This window comes from Hylobates moloch, unplaced genomic scaffold (genome assembly GCF_009828535.3).
Source record: "Hylobates moloch isolate HMO894 unplaced genomic scaffold, HMol_V3 SCAFFOLD_9, whole genome shotgun sequence".
NCBI classification, from domain to species: domain Eukaryota; kingdom Metazoa; phylum Chordata; class Mammalia; order Primates; family Hylobatidae; genus Hylobates; species Hylobates moloch.
Window position 1 is genome coordinate 53,924,624 of NW_026652284.1, and position 26,340 is coordinate 53,950,963.

Here is a 26,340-nt window from a genome sequence, read left to right on the forward strand (position 1 = left end):
AGAACTAGTGGGAACAAGGTCACCTCACTATGGTGTCAGTGGAGACCATATGGGGACCAGAATTTCCACTCAATCCAGGGCTGGGGGTGGTGGAGAGGGTATGGCTATAACAGCACAACATGAGGAACTGTTATGGTGACAGAACTGTTCTGTATCATATTTATATTAATACCTTAGTTGTGATATTGTACTACAGTTCTGCAAGATGTTACCAGAGATAAACAAGGCAAAGGGTCCACAGGATCTCTTTGTATTAATTCTTACAACTGCATGTGCTCTATAATTTTCTCAAAATAAAATTTTTATTAATTATTTTAAAATTTACTGTGGAGATCAGGATCTTGCTATGTTGCCCAGGCTGGTCTTAAGCTCCGGGCCTCCCACTTCAGCCTCCCAAAGCATTGGGATTACAGGCGTGAACTACCATGCCTGGCCATCAAAATAAAAAGTTTAATAAAAAAGAAGTCTTGGGTGACACCAGCAAGATGGTAGAACAGGAAGTCCCAGCCCTTATTCCTAACTCATACATTGATTTAACAATGATATACAGACCAAAATACCTTTTTGAGAATTCCAGAATCCAGTTAAGAAGTTGCAGTACCCCAGATGAGCACAAAGCCAAGAATGGCCACACTGAAACATATAAGAACAATTTCACTTTACCCACACCACCCCCCTAAGTCAGCATAGCTTAGTGCCACATAGCTTAGTGCCAGGAGAGAGCATTCCAGATCGCAACTTCTCCCTTGGGGTAAAGGTGGGTGGAATGTGCATCCAACATTTTAGGTTTTTGGAGGGCTTCCCAAGGGACTAATTTTTGTCTTGCTTCACTTAGAGTGCTGACAGAGCCAGCATATTTTGGATACCTGGGATATTTAGTTTTCCCAGCACCATTTGTTGAAAATGTGGTACACATACAGCATGGAATACTATGCAGCCATAAAAAAGAATGAGATCATGTCCTTTGCAGGGACATGGATGGAGCTGGAGGCCATTTTCCTTAACTAACACAGGAACAGATATCAAATACTGCATGTTCTCACTTATAAGTAGAGATATTTCATTATGAGAACACATGAAGACATAGAGGAGAACAACACACACTGGAGCCTAACGAAGGGTAGAGGGTGGAGGGTGGAAGGTGGAAGGAGGTAGAGGATCAGGAAAAATAACTAACAGGTACTAGGCTTCATATCTGGCTGATGAAATAATCTGTATAACAAGCCCCCATGACACAGTTTACCTATATAACAAACCCGCATGTGTACCCCTGAACTTAAAAAATGAAAGTTAAAAAAAAAGAAAATATACTCAGTGGGTCCTCAAATAATGTTGTTTTGTTCAACATCATTTTGTTATAATATTGATGAGAAAAAAATCAAATCCCACCTGGGGCCACTGTCTTATGTGGAGTTCTCATGTTCTGCCCATATCTGTATTGGTTTTCTCCAGGTCCTCCAGTTTCATCCCACATTTAAAAGATATGCATATTAGGTTCACTGGCAGGTCTAAGTTGTCCCAGTATGAATGTCGCGTGTGCGTGTGTGTGCACACACATGCATGCGCACATGTGTCCTGGAATGGAATGACATCCTGTCCAGAGTTGGTTCTTGCCTTTGCTCCCTAAGCTGCTAGGATAGGCTCTGACCAACCTCAATCCTGAACTGGAATAAGTGGGTTAGAAAATGAATGACTGAATGAATATAAATGAATGTAAAATTAAAATCTGTAAAATGCACGATAATCATATAATATGGTTTGGCTCTGTGTCTGCACCCAAATCTCATGTGGAATTGGAGTCCCAGTGTTGGAGGAGGGGCCTGGTGGGAGGTGGCTGAATCATGGGGGCGGACTTCCCCCTTGCTGTTCTCCTGATAGAGTTTTCACAAGATTTGCCTGTTTGAAAGTGTGTAGCACCTCCCCTGCTTGCTGTCTCTCTCCTGCTGGCCATGTGAAGATGTGCTTGCGTCCCCTTTGCCATCTGCCATGACTGTAAGCTTCGTGAGGCCTTCCCAGAAGCAAAATCCTGAACAGCCTGCAGAACCAATATCCAATTAAACCTCTTTTCTTTATGAATTAGTCTCAGGTATGTCTTTATAGCACTGCAAAAACAGACTAATACATTATACAAATGCACAACAATAAACAATGCAGTACAAAAGTGTTCAGTGAGCCCACCATATCTGTCATTGTTTGTTTTTTAATTGTGTGGTGGTAGGAAGTACTGCTTACAATTTTCACTTTGCAAACATTTATTCTTTGATTTAACCCACCACCACCATGGCTGCTATCACTCACTTATTCACCACACATTGAGTAAATAATTATCTTGTTTTTATTAAACTTTCTTAATTGTACGTGTAAGCTCATATTTATTTCAATGTTTAATATTACAATTTGGGTCTTTATTGAGAAGTTTGGTGATATTTCTCTAATCACAAATATGTTGTAAGAACTTAACTCTTGTTTATATCAATCAGCCTAGGGTAAAACTGATTTAGTTACATGTCATTTCACTTAAAGTAGTAGTTTCCAAGAACTTATCAATGATGTTAAGTAAGAACTTATTGTATTTAATTTTTTTAGTAGTAAAGCAAAAAAAAGAAGTCTAATGTTCTGTATTAACACAAAATGTAATAAAGTAAAAACAACAATAGTACATTGGTAAATGCACCAGACTGGAGCCCAGCTATCTGGGTTTGAGTTGAGGCAGCAGATATTCTCCTTATCATGTTTTCTTCATCTGTAAAATGAATTAGTCTTAAGGAACTTGAAAATCTCTTTCAGCTCTAATAATCTATGAATCATCTTAACACAAACCAGAAAGGTTGGAATAAAAGAACACACTTGAATAACATCACCCAAAAAGCCTGTTGAGTGTTTTTTAAATTTGACTATTACTAAAGTTTTTTAAATTTTAAGAAAAATCAAGTAATGTAGATGGCTGTGTCGCTGATGTAATAATAGTTAAAAGAAACATTTCACATAGTTTCTCAGCCATTTAGTGTTTTTACATGATCCACCCAAATATCAATCTGGTATCTGAAATAATAGTTTGAACATTTTCCATGTAATAAAACATCTTAAATGTTTTATAAAAAAAAGATGCTGGTACATGATATACAAAACATTCTTTCAAAAAAATGCATACTTAATTTTAGTGGAATTTCTTAAAAACACTATTCTCTTTTTTTCCTTTAATTACCAGCAAATGACATATCTAGGAATAAAGGTGCTGTCTAGTGGCAAATGCAGAAACCTTGGAGTCAGAAGACATGAGTTCAAGTCTTCACTGCCTTTAACTAAGAGTGTCTTTAGACCCGTTATAAAATCAACTGAGCCTCAATTTTCCCGTACGTAAAACATCTGACGTTGGACATTCTCCAACCTTTTCACACTTAAGACTCCTTATGTTGTTTTTCTTCTATGCATACCATGCTTAAAGGATCTGTCTTTCAGACAGACTGCATTTATTAAGTAATAATAAATCATCTTTCAAAGACTGCCAACCTGAGATTCAGAACATCTTGAGGTCTGAATTCAAATAAAATTCTAATCCAAAGCGAAGCAATCTACTAAGACTAACTGTATTATTTCCATTAGGTTGCTGAAATACTAATTATGCCAACCATTATTATATTGAGTCCAACAATACCACACTGAGAATCTCAGGTCTGGATCATATCTAAATTCCTAGAATTCTAATTGTTATATGTTATAAACTACTCAAAAGATCATTAATACAGTGGGGAAAAAAGTGAAAATGTAATTTTTTCATTTGCTCAAATACTGAGCACCAACAATGCCAGATACTGTGCTATATGATTTACTTTTTAAGATTAAAAAAAAGTCCGGGCGCGGTGGCTCACGCTTGTAATCCCAGCACTTTGGGAGGCCGAGGCGGGCAGATCACCTCAGGTCGGGAGTTCGAGACTAGCCTGACCAACGTGGAGAAACCCCATCTCTACTAAAAATACAAAATTAGCCGGGTGTGGTGGCATATGCCTGTAATCCCAGCTACTCGGGAGGCTGAGGCAGAAGAATCACTTGAACCCGTGAGGCAGAGGTTGCAGTGAGCCGAGATCACACCACTACACTCCAGCCTGGGCAACAGCAAAACGATTTAAAAAAATGATTTTTTTTTCAAATAATATTTGTCTCTCTTTTTTTTTAGATGAAGTCTCACTCTGTGGCCCAGGCTGCAGTGGCACAATCTGTGCTCACTGCAACCTCCACCTCCCAGGTTCAAGCAATTCTCCCGCCTTGGCCTCCTGAGTAGCTGGAATTACAGGCATGTGCCACACCATGTCTGGCAAATTTTTGTATTTTTAGTAGAGATGGGTTTCACCGTGTTGGCCAGGTTGGTCTCAAACTCCTGACCTCAAGTGATCTACCCACCTCAGCCCCCGAAGTGCTGGGATTACAGGCATCCCACCTTTTTTTATTTGCTGGGGGGGAGGGGGGAGTTGGGCAGGATGGTGATGTTTATCTTATATATGGACTCGTCTTTCAATAAGCAATTTCATCTTTAAAAACTAATGAAATCATCAATAATACCAAAAAGGGTACAATATAGTAAATACTTTCTAAAAAAATGAAAGAACGAATGATGCATTAACACTATACAAAGAAGTTTTAGGGAAACTATCCACACTGCCTTTCTGAACCTTAATAGTTTTCAACCATACAGTTAGTTCCCTGTTGCTTATTTTAGTGCTTCATAATTGATGCTTTGACTACTCTTACATCTCTTATTTCTGTTGCCAAGGAAGGAGATTTTTGTCTTTTCAATTACTTGTACTCCAAGTAGTATGTGCAAGAAGATTATAGACCAAGTACATCTTTATTCACATTTGTTTAAACATACATTGCTTTAAACTGACTCATGTTAAAACACAAGAAACACTCAATGATTAAGCTGGGTGCAGTGGGTCGTGCCTATAATCTTAACACTTTGAGAAGCCAAGGCAGGATGACTTCAGGCCAGGAGTTTGAGACAACCCCAGGCAACTCCGCAATACCTTGTCTCTAGTGGGGGGACGGGGGACAAAGCTGGGTGTGGTGCCATGTGCCTGTAAAATTAGCTACTTGAAAGACTGAGGCAAGAGGATCCCTTGAGCCCAGGAGTTCAAGTCTGCAATGAGCTATGATCATGCCACTGCACAACTGACAGAGTTTCACTAACAGAGCGAGACCCTGTCTCAAAAAAAAAAAAAGACAACGATTAAAACTGGCACATAAATAGTTAGATGAACAGAGGAGAATAGAAAGTCTGGAATAATGCCAAATTCATAATCTTAGTACATGGTAACAGTGAACTCTCAATGTAGTGGGGAATAAAGTTGGGTCCATACTTTCAGTATAAATAACAGATGGATCAAGACTTCAAGATTTCAAAAAATGAAACTATAAGAGTTCCAGAAGATAACTTAAAAGAAATGCTTTGATTGGAGGTTCCAAAATGGCCAAATAGGAACAGCTCCATGCTGCAGCTCCCAGTGTGTGCGATGCAGAATTTCTGCATTTCCAACTGAGGTACCAGGTTCATCTCACTGGGGCTTGTTGGACAGTGGGTGCAGCCCATGGAGCAGGGTGAGGCATCATCTCACCTGGGAAGCGCAAGGGGTCGGGGAATTCCCTTTCCTAGACAAGGGAAGCTGTGACAGACGGTACCTGGAAAATCGGGACACTCCATCCCTAATACTGCACTTTTCCAACAGTCTTAGCAAATGGCACACCAGATTATATCCCGCGCCGGGCTCAGAGGGTCCTATGCCTACAGAGCCTCGCTCACTGCTAGCACAGCAGTCTGAGATCAAACTGCAAAGCGGCAGTGAGGCTCGGGGAGGGCCATCCGCCATTGCTGAGGCTTGAGTAGGTAAACAAAGCGGCCGGGAAGCTCAAACTGGGTGTAGCCCACCACAGCTCAAAGAGGCCTGCCTGCCTCTGTAGACTCCACCTCCGGGGGCAGGGCATAGCTGAACAAAAGGCAGCAGAAACTTCTGCAGACTTAAACGTCCCTGTCTGACAGCTTTGAAGAGAGTAGTGGTTCTCCCAGCACGGAGTCTGAGATCTGAGAACGGACAGACTGCCACCTCAAGTGGGTCCCTGACCCCCGAGAAGCCTAACTGGGAGACACCTTCCAGTAGGGGCTGACTGACACCTCATACAGCTGGGTGCCCCTCTGAACGAAGCTTCCACAGGAAGCATCAGAGAGCAATATATTTGTCGTTCTGCAATATTTGCTGTTCTGCAGCCTCCTCCGCTGGTGATAACCAGGCAAACAGGATCTGGAGTGGACCTCCAGCAAACTCCAACAGACCTGCAGCTGAGGGTCCTGACTGCTGGAAGGAAAACAAACAAACAGAAAGGACATCCACACAAAAACTCCATCTGTATGTCACCAACATCAAAGACCAAAAGTAGATAAAACCACAAAGATAGGGAGAAACCAGAGCAGTAAAGCTGAAAATTCTAAAAATCAGAATGCCTCTTCTCCTCCAAAGGAATACAGCTCCTCGCCAGCAATGGAAAAAAGCTGGATGGAGAACGACTTTGACGAGTTGAGAGAATAAGGCTTCAGATGATCGATAATAACAAACTTCTCCAAGCTAAAGGAGGATGTTCAAACCCATTGCAAAGAAGCTAAAAACCTTGAAAAAAGATTCGACGAATGGCTAACTAGAATAAACAGTGTAGAGAAGACTTTAAATGACCTGATGGAGATGAAAACCATGGCACAAGAACTATGTGACGCATGCACAAGCTTGAGTACTGATTTGATCAAGTGGAAGTAAGGGTATCAGTGATTGAAGATCAAATGAATGAAATGAAGTGAGAAGAGAAGTTTAGAGAAAAAGGAGTAAAAAGAAATGAACAAAGCCTCCAAGAAATATGGGACTATGTGAAAAGACCAAATCTATGTCTGATTGGTGTACCTGAAAGTGAAGGGGAGAATGGAACCAAGTTGGAAAACACTCTGCAGGATTTTATCCAGGAGAACTTCCCCAACCTAGCAAGGCAGGCCAACATTCAAATTCAGGAAATACAGAGAATGCCACAAAGATACTCCTAGAGAAGACCAACCCCAAGACAGATAATTGTCAGATTCACCAAAGTTGAAATGAAGGAAAAAATTTTAAGGGCAGCCAGAGAGAAAGGTTGGGTTACCCACAAAGGGAAGTCCATCAGACTAACAGCTGATCTCTCGGCAGAAACTCTACAAGCCAGAAGAGAGTGGGGGCCAATATTCAACATTCTTAAAGAATTTTCAACCCAGAATTTCATATCCAGCCAAACTAAGCTTCATAAGTGAAGGACAAATAAAATCCTTTACAGACAAGCAAATGCTGAGAGATTTTGTCACCACTAGGCCTGCCTTACAAGAGCTCCTGAAGGAAGCACTAAACATGAAAAGGAACAACCAGTACCACCTGCTGCAAAAACATTCCAAATTGTAAAGACCATTGATGCTAGGAAGAAACTGCATCAAGTAACAAGCAAAATACCAGCTAAATCATAATGACAGGATCAAATTCACACATAACAATATCAACCTTAAATGTAAATGGGCTAAATGCTCCAATTAAAAGATACAGACTGGAAAATTGGATAAAGAGTCAAGACCCATCAGTGTGCTGTATTCAGGAGACCCATCTCACATGCAGAGACACACATAGGCTCAAAATAAAGGGATGGAGGAAGATCTACGAAGCAAATGGAAAAACAAAAAAAAGCAGGGGTTGCAATCCTAGTCTCTGATAAAACACACTTCAAACCAACAAAGATCAGAAGAGACAAAGAAGGCCATTACATCATGGTAAAGGGATCAATTAAACAAGAAGAGCTAACTATCCTAAATATATACGCACCCAATACAGGAGCACCCAGATTCATAAAGCAAGCCCTTAGAGACCTACAAAGACACTTAAGACTCCCACACAATAATAATGGGAGACTTTAAACACCCCACTGTCAACATCAGACAGATCAACGAGACAGAAAGTTAACAAGGATATCCAGGAATTGAACTCAGCTCTGCACAAAGGGGACCTAATAGATATCTACAGAACTCTCCACCCCAAATCAACAGAATATACATTCTTCTCAGCACCACATCGCACTTATTCCAAAATTGATCACAGAGTTGGAAGTAAAGCACTCCTCAGCAAATGTAAAAGAATAGAAATTATAACAAACTGTCTTTCAGACCACAGTGCAATCAAACTAGAACTCAGGATTAAGAAACTCACTCAAAACCACTCAACTACATGGAAACTGAACAACCTGCTCCTGAATGACTACTGGGCACATAATGAAATGAAGGCAGAAATAAAGATGTTCTTTGAAACCAGTGAGAACAAAGACAAAACATACCAGAATCTCTGGGACATATTTAAAGCAGTGTGTAGAGGGAAATTTATAGCACCAAATGCCCACAAGAGAAAGCAGGAAAGATCTAAAATTGACACCCTAACATCACAATTAAGAGAACTAGAGAAGCAAGAGCAAACACATTCAAAAGCTAGCAGAAGGCAAGAAATAACTAAGATCAGAGCAGAACTGAGGGAGACAGAGACATAAAAAACCCTTCAAAAAATCAATGAATCCAGGAAGTGGTTTTTTGAAAAGATCAACAAAACTGATAGACTGCTAGCAAGACTAATAAAGATGAAAAGACAGAAGAATCAAATAGGTGCAATAAAAAATGATAAAGGGGATATCACCACCCACCCTACAGAAATACAAACTACCATCAGAGAATACTATAAACACCTCTATGCAAATAAACTAGAAAATCTAGAGGAAATGGATAAATTCCTGGACACATACACCCTCCCAAGACTAAACCAGGAAGAACTTGAAACCCTAAATAGACCAATAACAGGCTCTGAAATTGAGGCAATAATTAACAGCTACCAACCAAAAAAAGTCAAGGACCAGATGGATTCACAGCTGAATTCTACCAGAGGTACAAAGAGGAGCTGATACCATTCCTTCTGAAACTGTTCCAATCAATAGAAAAAGAGGGAATCCTCCCTAACTCATTTTATGAGGCCCACATCATCCTGATACCAAAGCCTGGCAGAGACACAATAAAAAAAGAGAATTTTAGACCAGTATCCCTAATGAACATTGATGCAAAAATCCTCAATAAAATACTGGCAAACCAAATCCAGCAACACATCAAAAAGCTTATCCACCACGATCAAGTTGGCTTCATCCCTGGGATGCAAGGCTGGTTCAACAAACACAAATCAATAAATGTAATCCAGCATATAAACAGAACCAAAGACGAAAACCACAATTATGTCAATAGATGCAGAAAAGGCCTTTGACAAAATTCAACAGCCCTTCATGCTAAAAACTCTGAATAAACTAGGTATTGATGGAATGTATCTCAAAATAATAAGAGCTATTTATGACAAACCCACAGCCGATATCATACTGAATGGACAAAAACTGGAAGCATTCCCTTTGAAAACTGAATCAAGACAGGGATGCCCTCTCTCAATACTCCTATTCAACATAGTGTTGGAAATCCTGGCCAGGGCAATCAGGCAGGAGAAAGAAAGGAAGGGTATTTAATTAGGAAAAGAAGAAGTCAAAATGTCTCTGTTTGCAGATGACATGATTGTATATTTAGAAAACCTCATCGTCTCAACCCAAAATCCCCTTAAGCTGACAAGCAACTTCAGCAAAGTCTCAGGATACAAAATCAACGTGCAAAAAATCACAAGCATTTCTATACACCAGTAACAGACAAACAGAGAGCCAAATCATGAGGGAACTCCCATTCACAATTGCTTCAAAGAGAATAAAATACCTAGGAATCCAACTTACAAGGGACGTGAAGGACCTCTTCGAGGAGAACTACAAACCACTGCTCAGTGAAATAAAAGAGGATACAAACAAATGGAAGAACATTCCATGCTCATGGATAGGAAGAATCAATAAAGTGAAAATGGCCATACTGCCCAAGGTAATTTATAGATTCAATGCCATCCCCATCAAGCTACCAATGACTTTCTTCACAGAATTGGAAAAAACTACTTTAAAGTTCATATGGAACCAAAAAAGAGCCTGCATTGCCAAGTCAATCCTAAGCCAAAAGAACAAAGCTGGAGGCATCATGCTACCTGACTTCAAACTATACCACCAAGCTACAGTAACCAAAACAGCATGGTACTGGTACCAAAACAGAGATACAGACCAATGGAACAGAACAGAGCCCTCAGAAATAATACCACACATTTACAACCTTTTGATCTTTGACAAACCTGACAAAAACAGAAATGGGGAGAGGATTCCCTATTCAACAAATGGTGCTGGGAAAACTGGCTAGCCATATGTAGAAAGCTGAAACTGGATCCCTTCCTTACACCTTATACAAAAATTAATTCAAGACGGATTAAACACTGAAATGTTAGACCTAAAACCATAAAAACCTTAGAATAAAACCTAGGCAATACCATTCAGGACATAGGCATGGGCAAGGAGTTCAAGACTAAAACACGAAAAACAATGGCAACAAAAGCCAAAATTGACAAATGGAATCTAATTATACTAAAGAGCTTCTGCACAGCAAAAGAAACTACCATCAGAGTGAACAAGCAACCTACAGAATGGGAGAAAATTTTTGCAGTCCACTCATCTGACAAAGGGCTAATATCCAGAATCTACAAAGAACTCAGACAAATTTACAAGAAAAAATCAAGCAACCCCATCAAAAAGTGGGCAAAGGATATGAACAGACACTTTTCAAAAGAAGACATTTATGCAGCCAAAAAACACATGAAAAAATGCTCATCATCACTGGCCATCAGAGAAATGCAAATCAAAACCACAATGAGATACCATCTCACACCAGTTAGAATGGTGATCATTAAAAAGTCAGGAAACAACAAGTGCTGGAGAGGATGTGGAGAAATAGGAACACTTTTACACTGTTGGTGGGACTGTAAACTAGTTCAACCATTGTGGAAGACAGTGTGGCCACTCCTCAAGAGTCTAGAACTAGAAATACCATTTGACCCAGCCATCCCATTACAGGGTATATACTCAAAGGATTATAAATCATGCTGCTATAAAGACACATGCACACGTACATTTACTGCGGCACTATTCACAATAGCAAAGACTTGGAACCAACCCAAAAGTCCATCAATGATAGACTGGATTAAGAAAATGTGGCACATATACACCATGGAATACTATGCAGTCATAAAAAAAAAAGGTGACTTCATGTCCTTTGTAGGGACATGGATGAAGCTGGAAACCATCATTCTGAGCAAACTATTGCAAGCACAGAAAACCAAATACTGCATGTTCTCACTCACTGGTGGGAACTGAACCATGAGAATACTTGGACACAGGGTGGAGAACATCACACACTGGGGCCTGTCATGGGGTAGGGGGCTGAGGGAGGGATAGCATTAGGAGATATACCTAATGTAATGACGAGTTAACAGGTACAGCACACCCACATGGCACATGTATACATATGTAACAAACCTGTACGTTGGGCACATGTACCCTAGAACTTAAAGTATAATAAAATAAATAAATAAATAAATGAATAAATAAATAAATAAATAAATAAAATAAAAATAAAGAAATGTTTTTAATTTCAGAGTCGGAAAGGTATTATTAATTATACCCAACTTACACATGCTATAAAAGAAAAGACCATTTTAAAATGTCAAATATATTAAAAAGAAAAACCAAACTTTAAAAGAAAATTCCATCATAAACAAAGAAAACAGAAAAGAATTTTCATGTCATAAAGGCACACAGATGCACATACACAGTCCTACCAAGTTAAAAAAAAAAAAAAAAAGAAAAAAGAAAAAGACTAACCAACCTAATTTCCAAATGGACATCAGATATGGTTATGTCATTCACAGAAAAAGTATAGAAATGGCTCATAGATCTACCAAATACATACTTAGTCTCATTCTTAATAGGAGAAATGCAAAATAAAACTATACTGAATACCATATTTCAACGATCAAATTGGCAAATATTCAGAACTTTGATAGCACACTGTGTTGCTGAAGCTGTAGGGAAACAGGAAATCTCCTACACTGATGGTAGAGACGTAAACTGATGTCTATTGACAGTACTCTGGCATCACCTATCAAAATTAAAAGGATACATACTCTGTAATGGAGTAATTCCATTTGTAGGAATTTCTCCAACAAATATGCTACTACATATGTAAAATTACTTATATATGAGGTTTTTACATGGCAGATAATAGGAAAATACTATAAAGAATCTAAATATCCATCTGTGAAAAACTGATTAAATAATAATAAATCCCTATACATATCCATAGGAAAGGATCTTCAGGACATACTGTTAAGCTAAAAAAAAAAAAATGGGTAGAACGGCATGTTCAAAAGGCTAGGGGGTTGAATAATATATACTTGAATTTGTGTGTATATATATGTGTGTATAAAATGTATGTAGATTTATACATACGTATATAAATCATATATATAAATTCTGGGACAATACACGCACAAAAAAACAACCATAAGTTACTTGCTTGAGGGTCAGGGTGGCCACTGCACTAATGAGGACAAAAAATACAGAAAGCTGTTTTGCATTTTTAATTTTTCCCCATTCAAAAACCCCAGTAAAAATAGAAAATGAAAAATAAAATTAATGAAATAGTGGAATTTGAACTAAACTTCAACTAAATTCATTATCAAAAATGAAATTGAAGGTAAAAAATGATAAAAGATTTCTACTTGTTACAGCATGGGAAATTAGATACTTTGAAGGGCCCTCCCACTATGAAACAACTGGTATTTCTTGTAAATTTGAACTTACACATATTATATTCCACTCCCAGAAACTCATACCTGTGCACCAGTAGAAATGTTCAAAAATGTTCATAATAATATTGTTTATAATCACAAAATCCTGAAAATATTCCAACTGTGGACCAACAGATGAACGGATAAATCACTACAGGATATTCACATAGTGGATGAAATACTTTATGTAACAAAATAAAATAATCTTAAATTGCAATCTTAAATTGCAATCTTAAGTAGGGGGCAGGGGAGGGCAGAATTCCAGAGGACAATATACCATATGACGCCATTTTTCTAAAGTTTAAAAAAAAAGCAAAATTAAATAAATACTGATAAGGACTCATTTATTTGATGAAATTATGAGGAATAAAGGGTGGGGCGACTACATATAAAATCCAGAGATAGTGGCTACTTCTGCTGGAGGAGGCATAGCCAATGGGGGATATGAAAGAGGAGAACAAACGTGAAGGTAAATATATTGGTAATGTCTAGTTCTTAAATTGGGCGGTGGGTTCATGGGTGCTCATTATCTTGCTTAATAACTTATATAAGTGTTAAATACGTTATGCATCAAATATTGCCTATTTTTTTAAATAATAGCAGTTAATGTTTCTTCACAAATTGTAATACACTTTAAGATTTTATAAAACTCCACCTTTCTAGACAAACTGAATGAGTAATTAGGAGCATTACCTTTATTTTCTCCTTATGCTTATTGTACAGTTTCTTTGCTAACAGACAAAGGCAATTAAGTAGTTCTTAATACTTCAACTTTGAATTTCTGCAAGATATTTATCTGTGCTATCATTACAGTCTGCTCCTAATTTTGAAAATACTAATTTTAAACACCTTTTGATCCCCATAGACCTCTTAGAATACACAGTACATATTCTAAATTTCAGCATACATTTCAGAAATTGAAATTTCATTCAGACTCTAGAAAACTATGTTTCCTCTTCTTTACCTTCAGAAAAGTTTCCTCAAGACTTCAGTGTACAGATAATTCTGCTTCCCTAGCTGTTTAAATATAATATTTATGGCCGGGCACAGTGGCTCACGCCTGTAATCCCAGCGCTTTGGGAGGCCAAGGTGGGCGGATCACAAGGTCAGGAGATCGAGACCATCCTGGCTAACACAATGAAACCCCGTCTCTACTAAAAATACAAAAAATTAGCCAGGCGTGGTGGCAGGCGCCTATAGTCCCAGCTACTGGGAAGGCTGAGGCAGGAGAAGGGCATGAACCTGGCAGGTGAAGCTTGCAGTGAGCCGAGATTGCACCACTGCACTCCAGCCTGGGCGACAGAGCAAGACTCCATCTCAAAAAAATAAAAAATAAAAATATATATATATGTGTGTATATATATACACATATATATATAATATTTATGTTTAAATGCAGTCAGATTGTGTATTTCAGGCCAAAGTTTGTAAATGTCCGTGTTTTAAATATTCTTAATTTTTTTCTGATTATAAAACTAGTATATGTTCATTACGGAAAACTATTCTATTTTTCCGTATGTTTTAGTTAAGCTCTAGAAAGAAATGAGCCTAGGCGCTGTATACTTACGGCTAATTCCCTTCAGAACGGCAGTAAGTCAGAGTCCCATCAGCAGCATGTGACAGTCTGTTTCCCCAACAGTTGGAAGTATCATTTTTAAATCCCTGACAATTTGTGTGGATCAGAAATTTCATAACATTTATTTTTAATCTGCATTTTCCTGATTGCTAAACATTTTTTCATGATTTCTTATCTGCTCTTTTTAATTGTCTTCTTAAGATCTTTGGCCATTGGGGTGTTTGCCTTTTTTAAAAAAATTGGCTTTTATGTGTTCTTTGCATATATTCAATTTGTTGCTATGCTGCAATTTATACTGTCATTTGCCTTTTTATTTTCTTATGCAGCTCCTTGAACTTGTTTTTAGCATTTATGTATATAAACCCATCTTTTTTACTTTATGGTTTCATCCATTGCTCTTATGCTTAAAAACACTATCATACTGCAATGAATAAATGCATCCTAAAAATGCTCATATTATTTCCATTTTTAAAAAAAATGTATCTGCTATCTTTTTATGTGTAAAAATGAGCCAAGCGAGTTTTTAAAATCACAACAATTTAAATTCATTAAATCTTTCCTGAGAATATTTCAGAAAAACAGGCTATCTGTGCTAATCTGATCAAAAACTTACTCTCTAATTTCAGATTCTTCTTCCTTTAAATCAATGGACTTTTAAAGACAGACTCAACTGGTATGACTAAAACAGAGGCAAGCTTAACACTACCTCTAATCTTCCTTCCTAGATTCAGTAGGCAAGAAAGGAGAATTCTTGTCAATGTAATTTTTTAAAGACTATAGCTTCTCACCACTCAGGTAGGTCTAATATACAGTCATCAATGTAAAAGAAGGATGATATCATTCTGAAATACTTGGATCTTTCCTCCTGTGTTCAGAGGAGAAGGAGCAATTCTACCTGCAGGCTCAAATGGACAGCAATGAGAATGTGTATGTTCCCTCCCATTGCTCCCAATTGCTTCAGATAGCCCTCTATTTACGAGACCTTTGTTTGAAAACAACCAGGTATTCAGGGACTGGGCTGCCCAGTACAAGTAACCCACCAATCCTTCTAAATAAGATCACTAAAAGCTGGCTACATTCTTACATTTGTAACACAGTATTTATGTCTAAATAAATAATTAAGTTGGATCACTCAGCTTTGTATTTACATCCAATTGGCTCCAACTGTTTTAACTGTCTCACTACAAAGTGGTTTCTACTATGGGAACCCCAAAGGGAATTTGTTCAGGGAACTCTCTCAAAACACTATTAAAGAAAGTATATATTAATCTATTACCTTAAAAGTCCAATACTTATATACCTCCCTTCTATCTCCCTCCCCTAACCTCCCCCGCAAAAAAACAAAAAACACTAGAGGTTCTAAATATAGTACACAGCATTTGGGAAACCAGGAGGCAATCTACCCAATGTCATATCACTGGGACAGTGTAGCCTCCTGGTTTCAGGATGTTCAGTGTTTAATAATACAGGCATATGAAACAAAAGTGACAAAAATATTGGTAAGTCAACTAAGATCCTAAAGAGGTCAATAAGAATGCTATCTCATTCCACAAGTATTTGTCTTTGGTCATCTCTAATGAACCTAAAAGTGCCAGCATATTTCACAGGGGCTAAATAAAACTTTTTAAAAGGTTAACGGAAAAATATTTATGTGAAAAATGTCTCCGAATAATCGTTTAGTGGGTGGATTCGGCACATACCAGTGAATACCTTTGAGCTTAGTCCAATCTTGAATTAAGCTACAGTTCACCTTTAAGAAACTATGAACCTGCTTTTAAGTAAAAGCCTGTATTAATAAGAAACATGGAATGTGAATACAAAAAGAGATATTATCAGCTGAACTGTATCTAAATATTTTACAAAGTTTTCCAAGAGCCGTGAGTTGTCAGTAGATCTTTAAAATTCATGATCTTTTTTTAAAAAAGTTAGTCATTCATCCGTAAAAATCTAGTTTTTTATGTGTACACCAAGCATAAAATTGCCCTATGCTAAACTTAACATAAACCTCACATTACAGAGTTATGTGTTCTTATTCTTCAACATAACTATTACAGTGATTCAAAGGATAAAAACACACTTAGAATAGTCTACCTTCTGCTGCATTTCAGTACAATGAAGAAAGCCTGAGCAACACCCAAAAATTAGGTCCATATTTTAAATCTGCAGGCAATCAAGCAAGGAAAATAAAGTGAGGAACCAGGCTGTGTAATCACAATCACTTGCAAAACCATTTAAACTATTTTCTAGTTGTAATTGTTAGCAGTTTCCTATGACTGTAATCTTTTAAAAAATATCTTCCACTTAAAAAATTAAATGCACATGTACATTAATGTTTTTTGTCTACTTATACTTAGGTGCTATGCCAGATTAAAATTCCCCTCTTTCCCCTTTCCAATTCTGCATTCCCTTCTTTTCATTTTTGTACATTATAGTTCCAAGCTAATTTCGTATTATTTACCCAAATAATGGGTGGCTAAAAATTTGATCTTTAATACTACAATTTCGAAGCAATGTAGAGTTTAGCAAAACCTAGCAAAAAACCATAGTGAGTTAGCCACTTCATGATGACAGTGTTTTTCACAAAGTAATATGTTACCTTTTCAGATGTTATTCAAGGATGGTTAATCATTTTATAAGTGTTACATAATTAAAGATTCTCAACATTATAAATTAGTATGCATAACTCTTAACAGAGAAAATTGAATAATAAGATGTAAATTGAGTTGTTCAAGGTCAGACAGTATGTCAGTGAAGCAGCCAGCACTGGCAATCTCAAATTCCTGTCTTCCCCCACATGTGCCATCCCACAAGATCCCTGCTCTAACCTTTGCCTGCAAAATGCTAACTCCGGTATTCTTCACAGGACAGAAATCATTTAGAATACAATTTCAAACTTAAGAAACTGATTGAGAAATTAACCTAAATATTACCATAATATATGAATTTAAAATAATTTTCAGCTAATTGGTCCATCATCTGAATGATCAATTCCTAAGCACAGTCCCACTTCTTCATAATGTTGTATTTAAGCGCCATTGAGCTGGCTCAAGGGGACTCAGGTTTCACTTGTGAGAATTAACCCTTGGGGAATGAAACAGCTACTTTTCAAGGCCGGGCGCGGTGGCTCACGCTTGTAATCCCAGCACTTTGGGAGGCCGAGGCGGGCGGATCATGAGGTCAGGAGATCGAGACCACAGTGAAACCCCGTCTCTACTAAAAATACAAAAAATAGCCGGGCGTGGTGGCGGGCGCCTGTAGTCCCAGCTACTTGGAGAGGCTGAGGCAGGAGAATGGCGTGAACCCGCGAGGCAGAGCTTGCAGTGAGCCGAGATCGCGCCACTGCACTCCAGCCTGGGTGACAGAGCGAGACTCCGTCTCAAAAAAAAAGAAACAGCTACTTTTCAGAGCTGGGTTGCCCTTATCCTCTACGGTAACCCAAGGAAGGGACAATCCAGTGTTCATTCAAAGAACTCTTAGAGCAGCTTTCTCACCTCCTTACAGCTGGGAAGGGATAACAGAACATTCTTATTTCAAAGCCTTAATCTGAACCATTGTAGACCAGGAATTCCTAAAGCATTAACCGTCTGGTTAAGTTTTAAGCTGGCTTCAAATAGTTTTCTCACTTCTAACTTTATGTCTCAAGCAAACCCGTTACGCATTCTTACACATTTCTGATCACTTAAACTCACTGGCCTCTTTGTGATATTTCTTCCTATATCTGCACAGAACAGAAGCATCCCCCACTTGTCTTCCCATTAGATGTATCCCTTAGCAAGCTAAAAAAAAAAGCAAACACATAAAGCTAGGGGCCAAAACATCACTGTTTAATGATGGAGCCTGCAGGTTATCTATAAAGTGATTTCACGTCAAAATTGTCAAGTTAATAACTATTTGATCTTTATATTAAAATATATAAAGTTTATATTCTTTGAAAAAAATGTTTAGTGCCTAAATGTAACTATTCAATAATAAGCTATATATTCTTGGTCACCATATGTATGCACAAACCATCTGACAGACAAAAGTATAAGAATGGAATTTCTGGCACGCCTACATAGAATAATATCATTTTTATAAAAGAAAAGAGGGAGGAGGCATGGAAGGAAATCAACATTCATTACATGCTTACTAGGAAACAGGTACTGTGCTAAGCACTTTACATAAAACTGCAATCAATTTCATGTTTATTACATTCCCTCACCAAATCCTTATAAACCAATATATTCAAACATCAAAGGAACTGAACACAAACTCTAGGAATCCTGAACTGATTCCATTTTTTCCTTGGGCTATGTGCTAAGGCCATCATATTCATCACCCCTATTTACATAGGCCAAGGGCTCAGAAGCACATTAAATTATTCCCAGAAAGCAACCCCAAAATGCCATCACCTCACTGAAATATTCAAGAGGCTAGTTTTGATAATCCAAGAATTCAATTCTTATGAGCATACTTTGATAAGAATATGCTACTAATTTCATTATACATCAAGAGATGAGCTGCTAATATCAAAGGCTAAAACCATGGATTATGATAATTTACAGATTCAAGCTTTTTCAGTGTCCAGAGGTTGTAAAGAAGATAGGGTTGGAAATGGGATAGACTGGGTGTTTTTACTAGCCAAATGTTTTGATTCACTGATTTGCAGTAAAATGGTCACTTCAGTGAAATAGATGCTTTTCAGGAAGTGAGAGAGAGTATTAAGGAAAAATGTCTAAATGTCCGGTGTAAAATATCTTGATCATATACATTTGAAAAAAATTAGTAAACTGAAATTGTTTTTTAAGTGTTTGACAATACTGTAAGTGGAACAAATTGAGCAATTTTATTCTTACATTTCTGACATTTCACTTAGTGACTTTAATAAAATATTAATATTCTAATGACTCAGCAAAATGCAAAAAATGCTTAGGCAATGTTAAGTGAAAAAATGTTATGCATATCATAATTATATAAAAATTTGTGTGCATATAAAAATAATTGGAACTTTGAAAGTTGATTTGACAGCATAATCAGCTTATAGATAATTCTTTATTTTTCTTATTATAAAAATTATTTTTATATTATTTAAATTATTTTTTATATTTTTATATTTTTTATAATGTTGTTTCAATAAAAATGGCAACTTTAAAAAAGCATGTGATCACTACATGTATTAAATGGCACTCTGTCTGCAATGGTTTAACTGTGTTAAGTGTATCTGTGTCTTAGTTTTCTAGCTATTCTGCCAGTTCCAGGAAAGCAAACACCAGGACTCCTTTGTACCCTCCACAATACTTAACACAGCCTCTCAGACCCAGATAGACCCAACCAATCCCAGTGACAGCTAGGCACTGAGCCAGTGATGGAACACCAAGTGCAGACAACATAAAAATGAGAACTTACTATTATTTGTTGGTTCAGGAAACCCAGGCTTTGGACCACTCCATCCTTTGTTTTCCCCTGTCTGAAAGATTAAATCAATTGTTCAAATCAAGAGAAACAAGCTTATGTAAAAGGAAAAAAAAAAAAAGGTGACCAATTAAGCAAAGGCAAGGTCCTCTCACATGGTTATTCTGCATATTATCTCTATCTCTGACCCTGGGATGATGGCTACAAAAGAAACTAACATGAAGGGTATCATTTATTCCTTTTCTACACCTAAATCTACTTCTTATGTCCTTCTACTTTTGTCTGATCATGTAAATTTATAATTCAAGGCATAAAGCCAATATTCAATATATGTATTATATAGAATATAAGCTCTAGCTAGGTAGTGAAAAAAATAAATCTTTTTTTTTTTTGAGACAGAGTCTCATTCTGTCGCCCAGGCTGGAATGTAATGGCTTGGTCTCGGCTCATTGTAACCTCCGCCTCCTAGATTCAAGGATTCTCCTGCCTCAGCCTCCCGAGTAGCTGGGATTAGAAGTGCCTGCCACAACACTCGGCTAATTTTTGTATTTTTAGTAGAAATGGGGTTTCGCCATGTTGGCCAGGCTGGTCTCAAACTCCTGACCTCAAATGATCCGCCCACCTTGGCCTCCCAAAGTGCTGGGATTATAAGCGTGAGCCACTAAGCCTGGCCAAAAAGTAAATCTTATTAAAATAGTAAATAATAATCATTACCACAAATGCTTAAGTGACCAAAAGAGCTTTTGTATGATTCCCCAGGTCAAATTAACAATCTAACAATCAAACATTTCTGTAGACAAAAATGTTGTTATGTCCATCTAGAAAAGTCCTATGGTAAGGGTCACCAAATACTGCTATAATGACATATACAAAAAATACAAATATAAAAAAAAATAAAAATAAAAAAAAGACATATACAAAAAAATTGAAAACTAAGTCCTAACTTTAAGTCCTAACTTTAAGCAAAACATGTAATATTCTGACTTTTGCCAAATGATTAGTGTTTGGTATAAAATACATTCTGAAATGTATATGCTTTGAAGTAGTAAGTATTCAAATAAAATTAATAAGTGACTTTAGTTATATTATCTTTCTGTACAGCTGGTAACTTATCTCTTATGATGATAAGCATTTTATATTTATGTTAACAGTCAAAGGTCAAATAGAAAATTAAGCCTAGATATAAACACAAAATACAATTGCTGCAAATAGTTTACCCATGTTCATTTTTAAGAAAAGTTGTTCTTACTGAATTCATTCCTTTTTAATCATACATCTTAGGGTGACAAGGAAAGATATAGTGGCAGACAGCAAAAGCAAAACCGAAAATAAAGAATCCTGAAGAGTAAGTTGACAGTACGTTAGAAACAACCAGCAGCTTCATATGAACTAGGGAGCATCTCTTTCTCTCTCTAATTAGCTCTTTTATCTCTTTAAAACACAAATTCCTGTCTTCATCAACACTTACCATCCTGAGAGATTGCTGCTATAACCTTTGACTGCAAAATGCTAACACAGGCATCCTTCACAAGAGAGAAATTACTATGTAATAAAATAGACTGATAGTGGTAATAGCTAACAGCTAATACTTAAGATTTAAAAGTGTGGTTGCTAATGTGCTAAGTGTTTTGCATAAATATGGATTATCTCATTTTCATCCTCACAAGAATTTGGTAAGATAAGTGATATTAACATTCAATTTTACAGACAAGCAAACTAGGGTTAGAGTTCCTGTAATTACTCTAAGGTCACACAGATAATATGCACAGGTGCCAGGACGTCAAACTATGTCTTCTAACTAGAGGAGAGTAATCATGCTACCTTTGTACTGTCATTATCAGGAGAGAAAAAAGAAGCTAAAGAAAGGAATGAACAAAAAAGTTACAGATTAAGTAAAACCGTGCCATCTAAGAATGAAAAGAAAAACAGTGAGATGAAGAACAGAGTTTGGAACTATTAAGAAGAATGCTCTCTTGCAGTGAGCCGAGATTGCGCCACTGCACTCCAACCTGGGAGACAGAGCGAGACTCCGTCTCAAAAAAAAAAAAAAAAAAAAAAGAATGCTCTAAAGGTACGGCCGGGGTGGAAAGGACTACTGCAAAAACAAATGAGAGAAAAAACAGAAGTAGACAGTTCCAAGGGGTGAAAGAAATTTAAAAGATTTTGAAAAGCAGCTAAAATCACTACTCACAAGAAAACCTGGTGAACAGAAAGAAACAAAGTATGTTCAATTTTTCTTTTACATTCCTACCATACTTTTAATTTTGTTCATACCTCCAAAACATAGCCTGTACTTATCAAAGTGCTGACAACTGTTTAGGTTCTTAGATAAATAATTATGTTTCCGGAATCGTGGAGCAGTTCTACAATTAGCCACAGGATTTTAGTCTTTCTAAACAAGTTTTTCATTTTTAATTAGGGGAGTTAATAAAATCTGTTTTATTCGACTAAACTTATTTCTTCTATCCTTACCTTGCTTATGTTACCTTAATACTATACAATTGGCTGGATGTGGTGGCTCAAGCCTGTAATCCCAGCACTTTGGGAGGCCGAGGTGAGTGGCTCACCTGAGGTCGGGAGTTCAAGACCAGCCTGACCAACATGGAGAAACCCCCGTCTCTACTAAAACTACAAAATTAGCCAGGCATGGTGGCGCATGCCTGTAATCCCAGCTACTCAGGAGGCTGAGGCAGAAGAATCGCTTGAACCCGGGAGGCAGAGGTTGCAGTGAGCCGAGATTGTGCCATTGCACACCAGCCTGGGCAGCAAGAATGAAACTCCGTCTCAAAACATGTATATATTATGCAATTTATCCAGTAGGTAACATATGATTTTCATCTGAGAGCTATGCCTGACTTCAAAATTTCTTTCTTTTAAAGATCATTGTTTGAAGAGTAAGGGGAAGAGGTCAGGAGAGATGAGGTCAAAGTAATTACTAAGAGAACTTCTCTCTTGAAAAGGAGAAACCCAGCAAGCACAACGTACAGTTCATCTCCCAATCCTTACTTTCTGTATTTCTTCTACTGTACTCCTCAGACACAAACGAGAAATATAAAAGGAGATGATATGGGTTGGCTCTGTGTTCCTACCCAAATCTCACCTTGAATTGTAATAATCCCCACGTGTCAAGGGTGGAACCAGGTAGAAATAACTCAATCAAGTGGGTGGTTCCCTCATGTTGCTCTCTTGATGGTGAATGAGTCTGACAAGATCTGATGGCTTTATAAGGGGTTTCCCCTTTTACTCGGCATTCATTTCTCTTTCCTGCTGCCCTGTGAAGAGGTGCCTTTTGGCACAATTTTAAGTTTCCTGAGGCCTCCCCAGCCAGCCCTGCAGAACTATGAGTCAATTAAACCTCTTCCTTTATAAATTACCCAATCTCTAGCAGTTCTTTATAGTAAACAAACTAATATAGGAGACAACAGCAGGAGGTAAATCAAAGCCTGGAAAGTGGAAAGCAGATGAACAACTTGTAGCTAGCTTAGCAGATGTGAGTAACTGAAACCTAACCTGCAGAGGAAGAAGCCAACAAAGAGCTCACAGTAAGGTGATGTGTCACCCAGAACCCTAGAAAGCCTCCAGAATTAGGAGTACACCTGGTACATTTAAAGATGAATCCTAGAAGGGGCTGAAACAGAAAGACTATCTGGAAGTCTTCTCAAGGTATTATGAAATCTCCCTATCACCTCTTTGACCCCATGCAGTCAGGTGCCTATCTCTTCCTAATAGGGGCTTCTTGTTGGGAGAGGCTAAAACAGAGAGGCTCTGGATACCAGGCATAGTTGAGGGTGAAATCCATGTGTCACCCTGCAAATAAGGAGATGGGAGGTCCAAGGTTTCATACTGAAAAATAAGATTCCGAGCCTCTTTTCTCATTTGCCCCTCAGAAGACACATCCAGGGTTCCAAACCACAAGGAACAGAAAGATAATGAGGAGAACAGAAGAAAAAAAATGCAAAAAAAAAAAAAAATCCTCAGGCACATAAGAGAAATACTACACCCATTAAACAAGAATAGGAAGCCTTAAAAGGAATATTCTGAGAATGAGGGAGAACTCTGAGAAATCAAAAATAAAATAGCTGATGTGAAAATGTCAGAGAGGGACTAGAAAACAAACTTGAGGAAATCTTCCTAGAAAACAGAACAACAACAAAAACAGAAATGGGGGAGAAAAGAAAAACCACAAGACCATCCATAAGACTGGCATCTCAGAAATAAATAACAGCAAAAATAAAAGGAAAGAAATTATTAAATAAATAAGAAATTTCTCAGTTTAAAGTATATGAATTTCTAGACTAAAACTCAAATGTCCAACACAATTTATCAAATACATATATAAAATACACATATCTCAGAACCCCTGAGAAAATAGTCTGAAAAGCATTGAGAGGGAGGAGAAGGGTAAAAGTTTCATATACAGGCTGAAGAATCAGGTGTTGAAATTTTAACAGCAATGCTGGGAGGTGCAAGACAAGGGTGTGATGCCTTCCCAACTCTGTGAAAATTTACTTCCAATTTAGAATTACAGCTTAGAAAAAAAACTATCAAGTGTGTGGGAAATATAAAAAAATTTCAGACCACAAAATCTCAAAAAAAATTTACTTCCCATGTATCCTTCACGGGGAAGGCCCTAAAGTATGTGGTCCATCAAAACAAGAAAGTAAACCAAGAACAAGGGAAGCTGTCCAGAAAATAGTCAACTCAACAAAGGACAGAGGCCAAAGAAATTTTCAGGATAATGGTGAAGAGAAGAACCTAAACAGCAGCTCTGCAGCAGGCCTATGAATCAATCTGCAATACAAGACGAAGATAAAGAGCTCTAAGGGTTGGATAGGGTGTAGGTTAGGAAAGGAACGAAAAAAACTGCATGATGTGCTTGACTGGTAAAGACTTTGGGGACAGAAAGATGTAGAAAAGTGTATGTGTGGAGTATGTACCAGAGTTAAATCCTCATTTTCCACAGCAGAAAGTACATTTAATTTTTTTACTTTTATATTACTTCTCATAATATTTAAACATGAGAAACCAAGAGATAGCACAAACTACCCATAGGGGTAAATAATAAAATAAATAGTTACAATAGGTGGTAAAGTGGTTGCCTCTGGCAAAGGGGAAGCAGAAATGGCCAGTGGCAGGGAAGAACAGGATATTTTGGTATTTTAAATTATAAACCTTGAGTTTTTATACTATTAATCTTGTATAAATTCTGCCTTTTTATATATGTATTACTTTGAGTGTGAGTACTACTTTGATGAATATAATGATCAAATACAAAAAAAGAGTAGTCATGTCTTGACTTACAACTCCAAGATATTAAGAAAAACTCTAAGATATCTGAATGAAGAAAATCAAGATGCAAGAATGGCATATAAAAAAAGAGGTTAAGAGAGTATTCCACTTTTCCTTAGAATCTAGAAACATAACAATGACAAAGAGCCAATCTGAAAAAAACAATTGCAAATTTTCTTGAACCCTTTAGAGACCTGAGACTACAAGGTAAACAAGCAAAATGAATTCTAGCGAGTGATAAATCCTTCTGGGAGAGATAGGACTCACAAAAATGTTAACAGCTTTGGCAGGGCAGGGATAGCAGAGATGACTGCCATGAATGTAAGTAAGAAGAAAGTAGATGAAATGTTAAATTCTTAAAGCCTGAGTATGAGCTAGCATGATAGTTTAGAAAAACTGGGAGCTCCAGACAGCAGCTCTTTTCCATTGTCCTGCCCTGGATTCTCAGGAGGACAACTGGGGCTACAGCTGCAGACCAGGGAGAGCCCAACTTGGTGCAGGAATGCAGCTGGTTAGTGGCTGCACTGAGGGACAAGCACAGAACCTTGCCACTTCTCTAGACCATTCTCCAATACAAAACAAAAAATTTAAGCCACTGGGGGAAGGGTAGAAACAAATCCTATATGCCTTTGAGGCAAAGGCAGGAAATCCTCTGGTCCTAAGAGCTCAGTAAAGCTTCATTGCTTCTGACAAAGGATTAAAAGCAAAAGCTATATGCTCCTGAGGAAAAAAAAAGATAGAAAACCTACTTGAGAGTAAGACACTACAACAGTATAAAGCAGAGGTCTGCAAATGCTGGGAAATGTACAGGAAACTCTCTCATGCCCAAACTGCCCATAAATCCAAGACAAAGTTTGGTTACCACAGAGAAGAGACCAAAAACAGAAAGATCCACCTCTGACACCCAGGCTCACAGAATCTGCCAGAAAATGAAGCTGGACAAAAAAATCAAGAACTATGACACCCACCACAATCCCAGGATTAAATAATAAATAGCAGCAGTCTACTACAGAGCCTGAAGAGAGATAACCCCATGCCATGACACAGCAAAGAAGAGACCTCTAAACCTGAGCGCTGAGCAGAGAAACTGTGAAAAAATCCTCTCAAAACCTCACACTACACAAAGCACAGGTAACAGCATATCACTACTGAAGGAATTTGTAGTTAATAGTGACTATGGCAATAACAAAACCCAAAATGAATTCAGTTAATAACTAGACTGATGCAACCCTCGATCCAAAAAGTCTGAGAGAGAGA

The 26,340-nt window shown here is 37.6% G+C and overlaps 1 protein-coding gene across 13 annotated transcripts in view; it reads right to left on the reverse strand.

Annotated features, from left to right (window-relative positions):
• The window catches only part of STAU2 (staufen double-stranded RNA binding protein 2), a 337,228-nt gene that overhangs the window by 141,788 nt on the left and 169,100 nt on the right, over nucleotides 1-26,340 (reverse strand). For all 13 annotated transcript variants that reach the window (XM_032759847.2, XM_058444329.1, XM_032759849.2 and 10 more), the window contains one exon: nucleotides 19,789-19,849. In XM_032759847.2, coding sequence (XP_032615738.1) covers nucleotides 19,789-19,849 — 61 coding nt within the window. The remainder of the gene's footprint in view (nucleotides 1-19,788; nucleotides 19,850-26,340) is intronic.